General features: G+C 36.1%; 1 protein-coding gene across 1 annotated transcript in view; it reads left to right on the forward strand.

The window, feature by feature from the left end:
• Positions 1-1,734: 1,734 nt before the first annotated feature.
• The window catches only part of POLN (DNA polymerase nu), a 106,939-nt gene continuing 94,567 nt past the window's right edge, over positions 1,735-14,106 (forward strand). Inside the window, exons 1-5 of the mRNA XM_067298303.1 lie at positions 1,735-1,915; positions 6,065-6,126; positions 8,917-9,441; positions 9,907-10,097; positions 11,302-11,414. Coding sequence (XP_067154404.1) covers positions 1,750-1,915; positions 6,065-6,126; positions 8,917-9,441; positions 9,907-10,097; positions 11,302-11,414 — 1,057 coding nt within the window. The 5' untranslated portion in view covers positions 1,735-1,749. The remainder of the gene's footprint in view (positions 1,916-6,064; positions 6,127-8,916; positions 9,442-9,906; positions 10,098-11,301; positions 11,415-14,106) is intronic.

Below are 14,106 nucleotides of genomic sequence, written 5' to 3' on the forward strand. Positions count from 1 at the left end.
TTTAAGATCAGTGTTGTCACTACTTAAGGCAAATCTCTGTGTTGGTTTGATGTGTATTCTGATGCCTGTTGTCTGTTTTATGTTTAGTCTGCTAGGTTCTGATTTTGATATGCTCCCTGAATTTGGAGACTGGTACTTCCCATTTTGGAAAACTCAGGGAGCATTTTTACCCTGTAAAGGACAGAAATGTTGCTGTTTCATGAGTTAGGAAAAAGTGGGCAAGAGGAAAGATTATACTTTTGATTCTTGTAATATCAGGGAAAGGAAAGCCATTCTCTCCCCTTTCCCCCTTTGCATGCTTACTGTCAAATAGCAAACCAGCTCGCACCCTACAGTGCAGTGTTTTGTCCAATAAAATTGTCTATTTTAGCTATTTCCTTCAGTACCTTCCATGAAAGCCAGTTCCTCATGACTTCACATCATTCAGTATCAGAATGCTTTCTCTGCAAGGGTTATGACCACAAGTATATTACAACTCCTAGGATACCTCCCTATTTTACTTTGTTTAGGGTTCTTAAGTGCTGTGCTATTCATTAAAGGCCTGACTGAATGCTAGTCTTGGGATTTTCCGCTATCTGGGACTAGATGTTGCTGGTAACATACTAGTCACTAACAAGAATTTTGAGATGCTTTTCAGCTTCTACAACATCAAGTCCAACTGATAATCAACTTGTAAATTAGGACTATTATAGAGAGCTTTGGGACAGATCTTACATACATAGGTTCAAACAGACAATTTTGAATGTTTGAGCTAGACATATGCTAACCAATAGTAATGCAGCTTTATAGGTGTACCTGCTTAAGTTCAGATACAAGTGTCTGTATTTGTAAATATTCAGATTTGCAATCTGTCTGTTGTCCTGAGCTAAGAAAAATACTTCCCTGTGAACAGAAAGAAATATTGTTGACTTGATGGTTGAACTTGACAGTGTGTTTGTGCACTGGATTTAGTGAAAGAAGCTCAGAGTAACAAGTGAATAATTACAGCCCTGTATAGGAATAATTTACTTAACCATTGGTAGAGCAATTCACCTGTATACAGCTTGAACCTTATAAGAATTCTGAAAATGTTATGTGGTTATCTTGTGTTTGTGGTAAGTCTTATGCGTTGTTCTGATCTAGCTCTATAAGGTCAACAGTCATCTGTATGAACATCTTTAATTCTCCCAAGTGTCTTGTATCTGGGGGCTATCCAGTTATTCTGTATGCAAGTGTTACAGAATATGACTACAGGTCAACTGGAAAAGAAAGTGTTACTAAAAAAGGATAAAATTCAGGACAGTAATAACCGCAGTAAACACTTGCAGAGACTTAAATGTTGTTGAGCTATTTCTTAAATTGGCAAATGAACTATAGTAGCTACTTTAATATTTTTGAATTAATAGTACTTGATTATATCAATGACACAATTTAAGGCATAGAGGTCTTTTTTTAATTAGTGATGTGTTTTCTGGGGAAAAATACTTATCTTTGAATATCATAATAGTAACCCTTCTTTGTTTCATCTTGTGATGATGCTATTTTTTGCAGTTATCTTCTGGAGCATTGTTGTTTTCTTTCCTTAGAACCTGAGCAACATTTTTATAGCCTGACACTGGAACACAAACCAATAACATAGTAAATGTATGCATACACTAAAAATAGACTTGTTTAAAGATGTATGTGGGGGGGGTGTCAGATATAAATTATTATTAATTCTTATATAAGTGCTGACTATATTTTGTGGCCCTAATATTTTGCATAATTGATATGTGTATTCTGTGTTTAGGTTTAATCATAAAAATGGAGTATTACACATCACATGTAGGATGCGAGATTTCTAAAGTGCCTTTATCTGATATCGCTCAGAGGATTATGTCAGCTTTGCAGTCTATTCCTGTAGGAGAAGCTCAGACTAGCAGAAAAAATGGCCAGAGTGAGTAAACCTTAGTCTGTTTAAATGTTTCCATTTTCAGTTGAAAAAACAGAAACTGATTCCAAAGGTTTTGATCTGTAATTGTAGCTGAAGATGTGGCAAAAGTACAGTTAAACGATTTTGTGCAGATAGACCTTAACAGTAAAACTTAATACTAGGTCTCCAAAATTTAGAAGCAATCACTGTGTGTAAATTGTTTTAACAAAATTGTATTATATCCTGATTTAATGAGCTTCTCTCACCCTCTTCAAGGTGTTCATTGCTTTCTCTCCTTGCCCCCCACCCCGCAACTTGGCCTTTAAACCTCTATTAGTATTACTTCCATTTGTGTACCTTGAATGTACACTTGGTCATGGATGGTAAATTGAAATATAGATGGTTCCAGGGTACCTTAGTTTCCTAAGATTAGACTGTGTTTACTAAATGATGGTTTCAGCTGTAATAATTCCAAACGATTTGAAACATCTTTTCATGGACTCTGATATTTTTTAGTGGCCCTTCCCTTAGCAAGCTGATTTAATTCACTGTGTAGATATCAAAGTATTAAGAAATACTGGCTAACTAGTAATCCTCGTTTTCTAACTTCCTGAGGATTTTTGATCTTTACTCTGTAAATCCACACATATGGGTTTAAACTCGAGGTTTTGTATAGGCTGTTTAAAGCAGAAAGCTTATCTGTAGATATTCTTTTTTTATTATGAACGTTTTAAATGTTATAGGAATTCTCCTGTGGAGTTCCAGTCAATACCTGTCTGTGGTTAAAACAAACAAACCAAAACCAAATCTCTAGTCCCCATTAAAAAAAAAAAAAGAAAAAAAAAGTGAGTGTTTAGGTTCACAGGTGTAAAAAATGAATTAAGCTGTAATCGTTTGAGAAGTATGCTGGGACTTTTCTGATTGATAATGCTGTGTCAGCATAAGGACCTAGGATATGGCCGGTACCCTCGGTTTCACTCTGTCTTTATTTCTAACCTTTTATTGCTACACACAGTAAAACTAGATGACAAGTTCAAACTGTGAACTAACTACTAAATTAAATGTTTGTTAACTATGATCTGGACTGGATATTTAAAGATCACTACAGAAGCTGGGAACTTGCAAGAATGCCTGTGAACTCTCTAGACTCATGTCAGTTCTTTAAATGCATATTCATTAGTAAAGCATAACCTAGAGCTTACTGTGAAATTATAGGAGGAAGAGCTAACAAAAGTCCCAGTGGTAGAGCAAATTAGGTAATGTTAGAAGTGCCTAAGCAGGTCTTTGAGCAAAGCCCAACATCTTGCTCAGAATATAATGAATACTAGGAAGGTCTTGCAAGGTGAAGTTTTAAATCTCAGCTCTGTATGTTTCGTAGTCTGTCAGTCTGGGAGCTCTGGAAAGAAGCAGATAATGAAAGTTAAATTTTTGCTTAATTTCAGCTATATTCTAGAAAATTATTTGGTCAACTAGATTTAAGTCTAGCATTTGTTCCTGTGTGCCTGGTGTTCATTGCAGCTTCAGTTTTACATAAATAACAGTTCAGACTAGTCTTTCAATAACAGAGAATTAGATTAGTGGAACCTGATGGTGTAGCAGTGAAAAGGTGGTAGTTGATTGCTGTGGAAATCAGTGATACACATTTGACAGTATGTGTTTATGTAAAAATGATACATTTGGACCAAAAAAATTGAGGTTATTTTACAGAAAATCAGACCTCTGTTCTGGCTTAGCTTAATTGCTTTTTACTTCTCTTGCCACCTTGTTGATTTCCCCTCCCTAATTTTCCTGTTCAATGTTTCCTGTTTTACAGCTATGAACTCACTGTATTGTGTGATGTCTATACAGGGTTATATTGTCTGCTCTTGATCTACTAACTCTTTGTCAAGCTGTAAAAATTAGAGAATTTTTTTTGAAAATACCATGAAGGTATCTAGTATCTTTAGCCAAGTGAGCTTGCTGTCGTCTTTGGTTCTCCTAAATCCTTTTTTACTGGGGAGTGAAAGAACAGTGTAAGCATTTAGTGTTGCAGCATGTCACGTGACTAGCTTTTTTGTTCTTGTTTTCCATTTAGTAATTACTTATGGGGTTTTTTTTGGCATACAGGCTTAATAACAAATGTATAATTTGAATTGCTCTTAGGAATAGCAATAGCTGGTTAAAGAGTGGATCTAGAGAGAAGTATTTTGCACTTCCTTTAAAAAAAAAAAAGTGCATCAAGTTGGTCTCTATTAGACTGTATTTTATTGATAGAATCTTTAAAGATTAGATTCTACTTACTGGAGAAAAACCTGATTGACTTTAAATGATAAATACTGTGGTCAAATAGGACAAATGTCTGACGTAGTAGTGGATGAAATTCTATGGTTATCTTGGCAGTAGTGCTTGTAATAGATAGGCCCATCCAACCTTAAAAATGAGTTTGAAGGCAAGAATGGGTTTCTACTGCCATCTGGTGGTACTATTTCATGAATCAAAAGTTGGAGGTTGCCTAAGTATTTAGGTACATGTCATGTGGAATACTGTGTACTGAAGGAGATAAATGTAATCCTTATTGTCTCTGTAAGCTGAATTTGTCAAGAAAAAATATCTAGATGTGATGAAATTAAAAGCACTGAATGTAAACTGAGTTACTATACAGCATACTTTATATAGTAACTGGCATTGTTGAATGTCTTGTCAAGAAAATCAAATCTAAAATATTTGAAGCTACAGGTACAGCTACACTATCTGCTATTTTTAAAGTTCAGGTTAGAGGTCTGAGCTGATTACTATTACGAATAACTGATTATACACATACACCAATATGAACTTATCTATAATATTATAAAGTAAAAAACCTAGTTTCTTCTGGAGACTAAGCTAAATAGTCTTTTAAAATCTTTTTTAGTCTTTTAAATACAAGGTCTTGGTTTGCCTCATCAAAACTTTTAAAAACTAAATTCAGCAAATGGCAATAAATTCCCATATACTTTGCTTGATGTCAGTCATCAGCACGTTTAAAATGTTTAGTTTCACAATATGGCTTGCTGCTGGTAATGCAAATTTTGTAGCTGAAAAGAGCAGTGGAATATTGTACTCTGTATGGACCAGGAATTAGAAGGGGATAAAATACATATTTTTCCAGTGAGGTTTTTTTTGGCTGAACAAGAAAAGAATCTGGAGATAAAGGAATTCTAACTAATTCCAAATTCTGGAGAGGCATGCACTTCAGGAGTTCTGTGTTTCCCTGTTCTTCCTCTCCTACCTTTGGAGTTCCTAACTACTACCTACTGTTACCCTTTGTTCTTTTATTCCAGCCTTTACTTGCTGCTTGAGGCCACTTGGAAGTGTTGATGGCAAAAGAGAGAAGGCACATCTTAGCCATTTCTTTGAGCATGGTGCAGAGTCCTGAGGTGCTTTTACAAAGCCTTCCTTAAACTGCTATATCAGGCTGCTTCCAGGACTGGAGGCTAGGCATCTCTGGTAGTTCAGTGCTGTGCCCAAACTAACAGCTGTGCTGTGGCCACGGCTTTTTCTCAGGCCTAGCACTGATAGCCATCCGGTTTCTTGTTGTGTTGCTAGTCATTATGTTAGCTTTCTATAACTTTGATATGTCTGAATTCTCCTTGCTCTCAGTTCTTGTCTGGCCTCGTGATAACCTGTTCTTGCCAGGATAAACAAAGTGAAAACCTATCCTCTCAAGATGGAACATGCTCAACTCTGTAGGGCATGGTGTGGCACAGTTGTGTATGCAGATCATTGTACTGAAGAAAATTTTGGAGAAGAAAATTCTGCCTAATTCCAAGAAAATCTCCCCCATCTCCAGCTTTTGTTTTGACCAAAATGGGATGTGTTTTCTTGAAAGAAGGCAATATATGTACTTACAGTATTATGGTAATTCCTCTTCTGAACCCTGTGAAAATAATGTTTGTCTGCTTTGTAGCAAAACTTTTTTTTTTTCTTTCCCTTTTAATGGGGAAAGAACACATTTTTGCATATGTGTGTTTAAGAACTTGAAGGGCCATTTTGAACATAAATGGTGTTAATTTGAGGAAAACAGTTGCCATGAAAAACTTGATTGCAAATATTTTGTTTAGTAAGAGTGGAAATAATGTAACACTGTAACCTGAATTGTGTGCATTGCCGTCACCTTCACCTATGTTGTAAAATGTTTTCCATTCTTTTTTAAAGGTACAGAGAAGACAAAGGAAAATAAACTAGGTGATAATGATTCACATCTGGAAAATGAAAAGGCAAGCTGTAAGGCATACTCTAACATTGAAGAAATCACTAAAACAGTTTTTATAGAAGGCTTTACTCTTTCCTAACAAGATATATCACTATGCATTGTGCATACTCATGGTTCAGATAAAAACTTTTCTCTGTCTTATCTTGCACTTGGCATCAGCATACCTGTGAGAGTCTTGGCTGCACTTCTGTTGTCCTTTTTATAGGAAGTTAGTCTGTTTTGACAGGTTGATCAGAAATGAATGAGGTAACCACATTTAGATAATTATCAGGATTTAAAAATGTTCTTAAACCTCTGTCACTGAAAAATCACTGGCGCTCCAAAAAGCTCTGAAATGCAGCAAGCTTCTTTTCCCAGTAATACAGAAGTGGCTTATGTTTTGTGAACTGTCATCTCGCATCATCCATAACTGATATGGTCCATATAATGCCCATGTAGCCTACAGCAGAGTGATTAGATTCTGTGGCCTTTGCATGACTTCTAAATCAGTACATCATTTAGTATATTAAATGCCCTGATAGAAACTACATAAATGAAGCTAAAGCATTATTTTCTTAACTGGATAGTCCTTCATTAACAAAAGGAGAATACTTTTCTACAAAATAAGCTTAAAGAATACATACAGCATATCTTCAAAAAAAAATCTTGTGCTGGGAATCAAAATGCATATTCCTTCACTGACACTAGCAAAATCAAGGATCTAAGAGAGATCACTGCGGCTTTCTTGGTGGCTCTACTGCATTCCACAGATGTTAACAGCACTGTTCTGTCTTTTCCAGAGTTGCTAATGGCATGTCACTTTTTCTGTTCTGTAGGTGTTACCTGTCTTTTTTCTCTTAATTAAGTGTTGTTTTAATCTAAGTATGTTTTCTTGTAAGATGAAGCTTTTTAAGCTATAGTTTTGCAGCAGTGGTTTTGTAGCACCATAAGTCCAAGTTTCTCCCATAGAGTGGTACTAGTTGGTAGATAATTGTAAAGTGAACTAATTGAGAGAGCTGATTCACATGAAAAGTGGTTTCATAGTACAAAGGTTTTTTTGTTGAATCATGTCCCTCAACTTGGTTTAATGGGCATGCAAGAGCTGGTGCAAGAATGGGAATGGATAACTAGGGCAGCGTAGCCCCAACTTAGAATGTGATTGTAAGGTCACAGGAAATGTTATGCTTATGCATGATGCTGAGACTAAAAATTAGGAGACTTCACTGCTTTGTGAAATAGTTAAGGAACTCAAAAAAGAAGTTACTTTGATTTGATTCTCTGCAAATCAAGTTCAGAATCTTCCTCCTCTGACAGGGACTATAATCTTTCAGGGTTATTACAAGGTAGATAATTCGCTACAGAAGTGCTTAATTTCAAAAAAAGGAAAATACATAAAAATTAAAGAGCTTTTAAAAGAAAAGATAGGGAATTCTCCTCCCTCCCCACCCGGAGCAAAACCTTTGTAGGTAATGTGGGCATTTATTCAAAACAAAATGCTGGAGGCTTAGAATAAATTCATAGTATCTGCCCAGGAAAAAAAAAAAAAAACTTTGGCTAAGCAACAAAATGGAGACAGCTGTAAGAAATACCATTATGCAAAAAGCTGAACTCATCAGAGTTTGTTCTTTTATAGTTGCCTCATTTGCGTAAGTTAAATATAAAACCACAACGATACACTCCTAATAAACTTTGAGGAACAGTTGGAAAAGCCATAACTAATGATACATCTTCCCTGCCCCCCTCCCCCAGCCCCCCCAGAATGTGTTGGGAGTAGAAAGCTTGCCACCACCTGTAAGGCCTGTTAGATGATCAAGGCATAAAAGGATTATTCAGGGAAGATACAGCTGTATATATCCATAAATCATTGAATACACATTTCCCTTGAGGAAAAACTGGAAAGATTGCCATTCCAGAGTCCCAGTTTATGGGAATCAAGACGAAGGATCTGCCTCAGCTGAAGCGGGTGTAGAAGAAACAAGCAAAATAAACAAAAAATTAGCAGGACCAGTATTATACCTTGCTAAAGGAAATCAAGGATAAAGACACAGAATCATAGCATTAGCATGTAATTTCTTTCTTAATGCTGTTCAGTAGCACAAGAAAAGAAAATACTTTGCTAAAAGGAGATCTGGGGATGTCTGGACTACAAAAGACCAGTCAGCTTGACAGCTGTTCTGGGCCCATTGGTTTAAACAGAATGGAATAGATTATTTATCCATATACCTGATAATACTTCTCCTATATGACTTCTGTGTATATTTTGTTGTGTCTTGCACTCTAAGTTTTTCAAAGAAGTCAGTAGAGATCCAGTTGACACAGTGTACTTGAATTTCCAAAGCAGTCATTGTCCAGAGCAGTTGTTCCAAAGTAGAAGTTCTTTAAGAAAATAAGTTGTCCTGAAAAAAGCTCTGAACACTGAAGCTAAAAATGGGAATGAATGGTCACCTCTTTCTTTAGACAGAGGTCACTACTGTCCTAGTCACTTCAGGAGACAGACTACTAGACTAGATAGCTCTTCTGTCTGTTAATTTGGCATTGTCAGTATTAAACTAACAATAAAAAAACAGTGATGGTTTTGAATGCAAGCAATATAAATCAACAAATTCAGCTTTGTTGATGTATATTAGAATTTTGTGTTCTGTAATATACTCCCCCCCATTCCCCCCCCCCCCAACTAACTCTTTGGTTTGATAGTATCATTAACATTTTTTTTCATAGAATGTTACTTCCTGAAAAGCTTTTCCAAATTAACTCATGTATGTTTATGGCTCCTAATAAGCTAACTGGTTCACTGAAAAATTTCCATTTTTTCCAGGAGATTCATGATTCTGCAATTGTATTATTAAACACATCTGCCAGCCCTGAAAAAAGTAACACTGGTCAAACAGTCAGGACAGTGCATGTCAACAAAGTGTTTTGCAGTCGAGAGACCAAAATAATGAGCTCTCCGTTGCCACTGTCTGCTTTGAGTGCTTTTGTAAGTTATCAGGATTTAGACTTGCCAAAATGGGTACATAGAGAAAGAAACTTTTCAGTAGAAGCAAAAAAACTGAAGGATGGTGAAAAGAATGTAGCTACTTCCCTTAAAAGAAAGCAGGATGTGTGTACATATTGTTCAGAGAAAACAAGAAAATTACTTGTAAAGAACTGCACTCCTTCGTATGAAGGAAGATCTAACTGGACTTCTGGACAAGCAGAATCATCTGAAAATTGTCCTTGTGATGTCAGAAGTTTGGGATATGAAGAAAAAAGAGATTTGCTTGCAACTATAGAACAGGCAGTGGCTTTGATAACTACTATGGTATTTCAAGATGGTTCTTCGCAGCTCAACTCAGAGCAGGTTAGTGAATCATCTGTTTTGGTTAGAATTAGTTTTGCAGAGTCATTTGAAACTTGCATGTGATTTGGATAAACAGAAAACCGTTAGGAGTCTAGAATCTGGAACAATTTTTACGTTCTTGTTTACCAAAAATAAATGTAAAAGGAGGTAAACCTTAATACTTCTGACTACATTTTCTTACCAAGTAAAACCTGAAGAAAATGAACCATTTGGGCTAAATAGTCATTTGAGTACTTAAAGTGAGAATGTTTGAATTAGCATCTTTTTCTGCTTTGTGACATTTCCGTCACAGTGGATTTTTGTTGCAAAGTTGAAGCTTTTGTATGCTACTCTACAGTGTTACTAGTGCATGCAGTAACTCCAGTGTACCTAATGGGTTTCATATCCTAAAACATATGTGGAATTTTTTTATATAGGATTGTATAAAATTTGTCAAAGGAAACACTATGTAATTGTACTTAACAGGTCTTAACTTCATCAGTAAAAGGAATTGTTGTCTTAGTGAAGGGTCAGACAAATTGCCTTTGCTCTCCCAGTTACTCTTCAACTGCCTGTACTTGGGATGCTTCTAATCAAAATGATAAATTAATTTATTTGAAAACTGAATGGCCATCTATTTGGAAACGAGAAGAACGGGCTCACAGGAAATATGCCGGGTGAGAGTATGTAGGAAAAAATAAGTTTTGCTTTATGTATGTTGTTAGCAGTTGTGATGTTGGTTACATGGTTTCTTGCAGATTGGCACAGGCTTAATCTCCCTATGCTTCAAGTCCACGTTAGCTGTGTTAGTTATGTGTCAAGCCTGGGCTAATATAAGCCAAATTAAGTAAATTGTAAAGCATAAAGATTTATTTTTAAGATCATGGACTTGCTAGTCGCCTATCTCCTACTGCTCCACCATATGACTGGAAACAAATCACTTCGCTTGCCTTTATTTCTCTAGCTGTAATACTGGAGATATAAAAAGACTAATTTTTTAATTTGTTGTTAGTTTGATTTTAGATTCTTAGGAATGGAGACTAATGCATCAATAAATCAAGTTCTTATGAACAATAAAAATATCAAGAATAAGTTAATTGTATTAAATACAGGTTTTATCTAAATGCGAATGATCTCTTGTAAGAATGGTAGAGTTATGTAATAGTGGAGCTACGCAGTGTAAAATAATACCTTATGATCTGCACAAATTCTGATCTGTCCAAAGACTTGAAACTGTGGTTTCATATCATCAAAAATAAATGATCTTGAAAGCTCTTTAAATAATGATTATTTTCTTATATTGCCCAAAATAGAGCTCATCAAATATACTACACTAAGAATTAGCACAATTTATATAAATTTCTATTTCAAATAGCATGGACAGAGAACTATAGACATTTTCAAAAGCAGTAAGAAAGCATGACATAAGATGAAGCATTCTGCATTTAAACAGCATGTTAATACTAGGTAATTGTGGCAATTTAGACTGTCCAGTAATTTTTAAATTGTAATTTTACTATCCTTGATTAACTCAATTAGAATCTTCTATGAGCCTGTCTGGGTATATTAAAGTGTTACAGGGATGCCAGTTGCTGTTTTGTATTAAGCTTGCATTTAATTTTGAATGTCAAATAAGGATTTATTTTCTTTATGATTGCATGATAAAGCACATCTGCCAAGATGTTTAATTTAGAATGGAATGAAGTTTCAGGTATTATTAAATTGAGAACTTTAATATTAAACTACAGTATTCTGTTCTTACAGGAAGAAAGAAACCCCTTCTATTAACTGTTTAGTGATACTAACTAAATGGATAAAATTAAATGTGTTAACTAAATCTTGTAACTATATAGTGCATATTAATGAATTTCTTCTCTGCAGGCAAATATTGTTTCAAATGCTACATTGCAAAGTTCCAGTTATTTGCTTCAATGCAAAAGATTTCCTGAGGACACTACTTCTAGTTTATAGTAATGAAATTAGCTGGAAACAAGGTAATTATTGGATCTAATTTATGATTGAATCCTATGATCTCTATGGTGGTGATGTTTCTGTTAAAATTACTAGGTGTAGAAGTAACTAGATTGGTGGTTAAGTAATATTTTGGAAAACAGAGTTTTAGTACCATGGAAAAGAAAACCCTTTTTGGGAGGTGGTGACCATCGTATCAAGACGTATCAAGAAGATGTATTTCTTCCAGGAGCGGGAGTCAAATTGCTGAATAATTTAAGGATATCTTCCAGTGGAAATGAAAACTCTCAACACAGTGCTGACTGTGGCTGAAAAGGTCAAGTTGCTTCATGTTTTGTGTTCCTAGGAAAAACTCTCTCTGCTCAAGAGGAGAGACTGAAATAAATTCTGGAAATAGTCATAGCTGTCAAAATTAGGAATTGCTTGACTGGGTCCTTGGTTAGCTGATAGAAATAAATAAGACTCTTGTGTAATGAATTTAAAAAAAACCAAAAGATAAATTTAGGTCTAAAAATAATATTTATTTTTTCTTGGATCTGTGGATGAATCTATGATATTAAAAAAATAAAAGCATGCCCCTTTAGAGGGCACTCTTTCTATGTAGAGTCTTCAGATTGTGTTCAGCATCTGAAAAGTATCATCAGAAAACAACAATAACCTTCCAGTGATTTAGAACCTGGTGCGAAGATCTGCACAAAAGGCACTTAGCCCTGGGGGAGGGGGAATAGTGAACATTGTGAGAATGTCGTAATGGTACTGCCATTGGTGAAAATTTTATGACCTGTATACACAGGAAATAGTAGATCTAGGTTTCTTTTGACTCATAGAATTTGAATCTGAAGCTCCAAGTATCTAAAATAATTTTTGTTTAGGTTTTTTTTTTTAAACTTTAGAAGTTGTACACAAGTGTTTCCTCACCCACGTCTCTGCCATGGTAAAAAGTACATTGTGTAAATTGCCTTTTCTAAAGATAAAATCCCATCATTGCAAAGTCAAGCAAACACTGACATTTCATTATGAGCTTAGAGAGACTAATGTGTGATACTACCTGAAAGTGGAATCTGTAGCTCTGTCACTGAGCGTGTGTATGCTGGTTTTCTGGGCACCTCCCCCTCCCCAACCAAAGGTCATAGCTTGGCCAAATATAAGGCCAGGCTTGTTGGGTGTCACTAGAATTTTTCATCTGCATGATGAGAGAGAGCACTCTGCTATATGCAATTTTCCTCTCATTTCTGAAGTTCTATGTTTTGTGTCTGTTTTTTTATTACAGAAAAAAAGGGAAACTTCTGTGAAGAGATCTTAGCTTTATAAGGACATCTAATGGCCATTTTCTATTTGCTGACCATGTGATCATTCCATTTATTGTCTAAGTGGCAAAGTTGTTCTGACTGTTGTACTCTCAGTTAATCCTTATACAATGGAAGAGGTGATCAGAGTTTTAAAGAAATATTTCCAGTGTTTTGTGACACTCTTCTTAGTCCCTGTTGCCTGGGTAGATCTAATTTTGATGTGATTCTACTATGCTGCACTCTGGTACATACTAAATACTGTGGTGCTGAGTCACAGACTTAAGTCTATTCCCTAGGCTGCTCCCTAAAGACAGCTGGCAGGGATTTCTGTTCCCATATATTCTTGCTGCTTGAGTCAAGCATCCCAGGACTTTGTTGGCTAGTGCTCATTGCTACTACCCTCGCTGTCGGTAAAAATTTTAGTCAGGGAAGAAGGGACAGACAAGTCAGAGGTGTTTGATTTTTTTTTTTCCTTTTTCTTTTTAACTAGAGACTGTTTTGTGTGCTCATTGTAAGCACAGATACAAAAAAAGGATTTTTACAAGATCTCACAAGGGCTATTCTGTTGCAGTTTTCCTCCATGTAGCTGTGGTAGGATTCAGTTATTATTATTAGGGAAATCGGTGCTTATTTCATGCAGCCCTCAGATGAGCTTGTAAATGTCCAGTGCCTCACTGGATGAAGAGAGAGAGCTTTTCTGCAGCCTTATAGACATTTTCCAACAGCCGTCTGCTGCCTGGAGCATTGCTGCCTGTCAGTGAGGCAGTGTTGCTTCGTCTGCCTCTTCACAATGCATCATCTGTGTTGCTGGCAAACCTGTCTGCTGCAGTTGTCAAAGATTCATTTAATTCTTGTAGTGATTGCTTCCTGCTGAAAGAGCAGAGGAAATTCTGTAGACTCATCCCAAGTTTGCTTTTGGAGTGAATTCTGAGCTTCACATACTTTCTTAAGCTGCATGATTCTAAGGCCAAGACTGTCATCTGAATGATAGGAGGACTCCCTTAGTAGCACTCCTAGGAGTGTATACTTGAGACAATTTCCGAGGCTGTTCCTTAGCATCCATCAGCTTCTGAGGTGAACGGCTATTTACATTGAAAGAAAGGGATTGTAAGCTACATCATATCTTCATGTGAGGCCATGCACATGAGGTATCCTTTAGTTTTCTGAGGGCACTCCAGCAGACCTCAAGCTATTTCAGTGGCAAAATATATCCCATTCTAACATCTGCTGAGCAGCCCCATGGATTTCTCTTCAGCAAGAGTTGTATCAGTAGAGGAAAACAAGGCTGGTACAGTTCTTATTTGGAGTAGTCCTGCAGCTGTAACTTGCATTATGGACATTAAAGCTTGCTTCTAGGTAACTGAGTTTGTGAGGTTATGTAGCTTGGAGTTCTCTAATTTGTAAATGTACCTGTGGGTTGTCATTT

Source organism: Apteryx mantelli, chromosome 5 (assembly GCF_036417845.1).
Source record: "Apteryx mantelli isolate bAptMan1 chromosome 5, bAptMan1.hap1, whole genome shotgun sequence".
NCBI lineage: Eukaryota > Metazoa > Chordata > Aves > Apterygiformes > Apterygidae > Apteryx > Apteryx mantelli.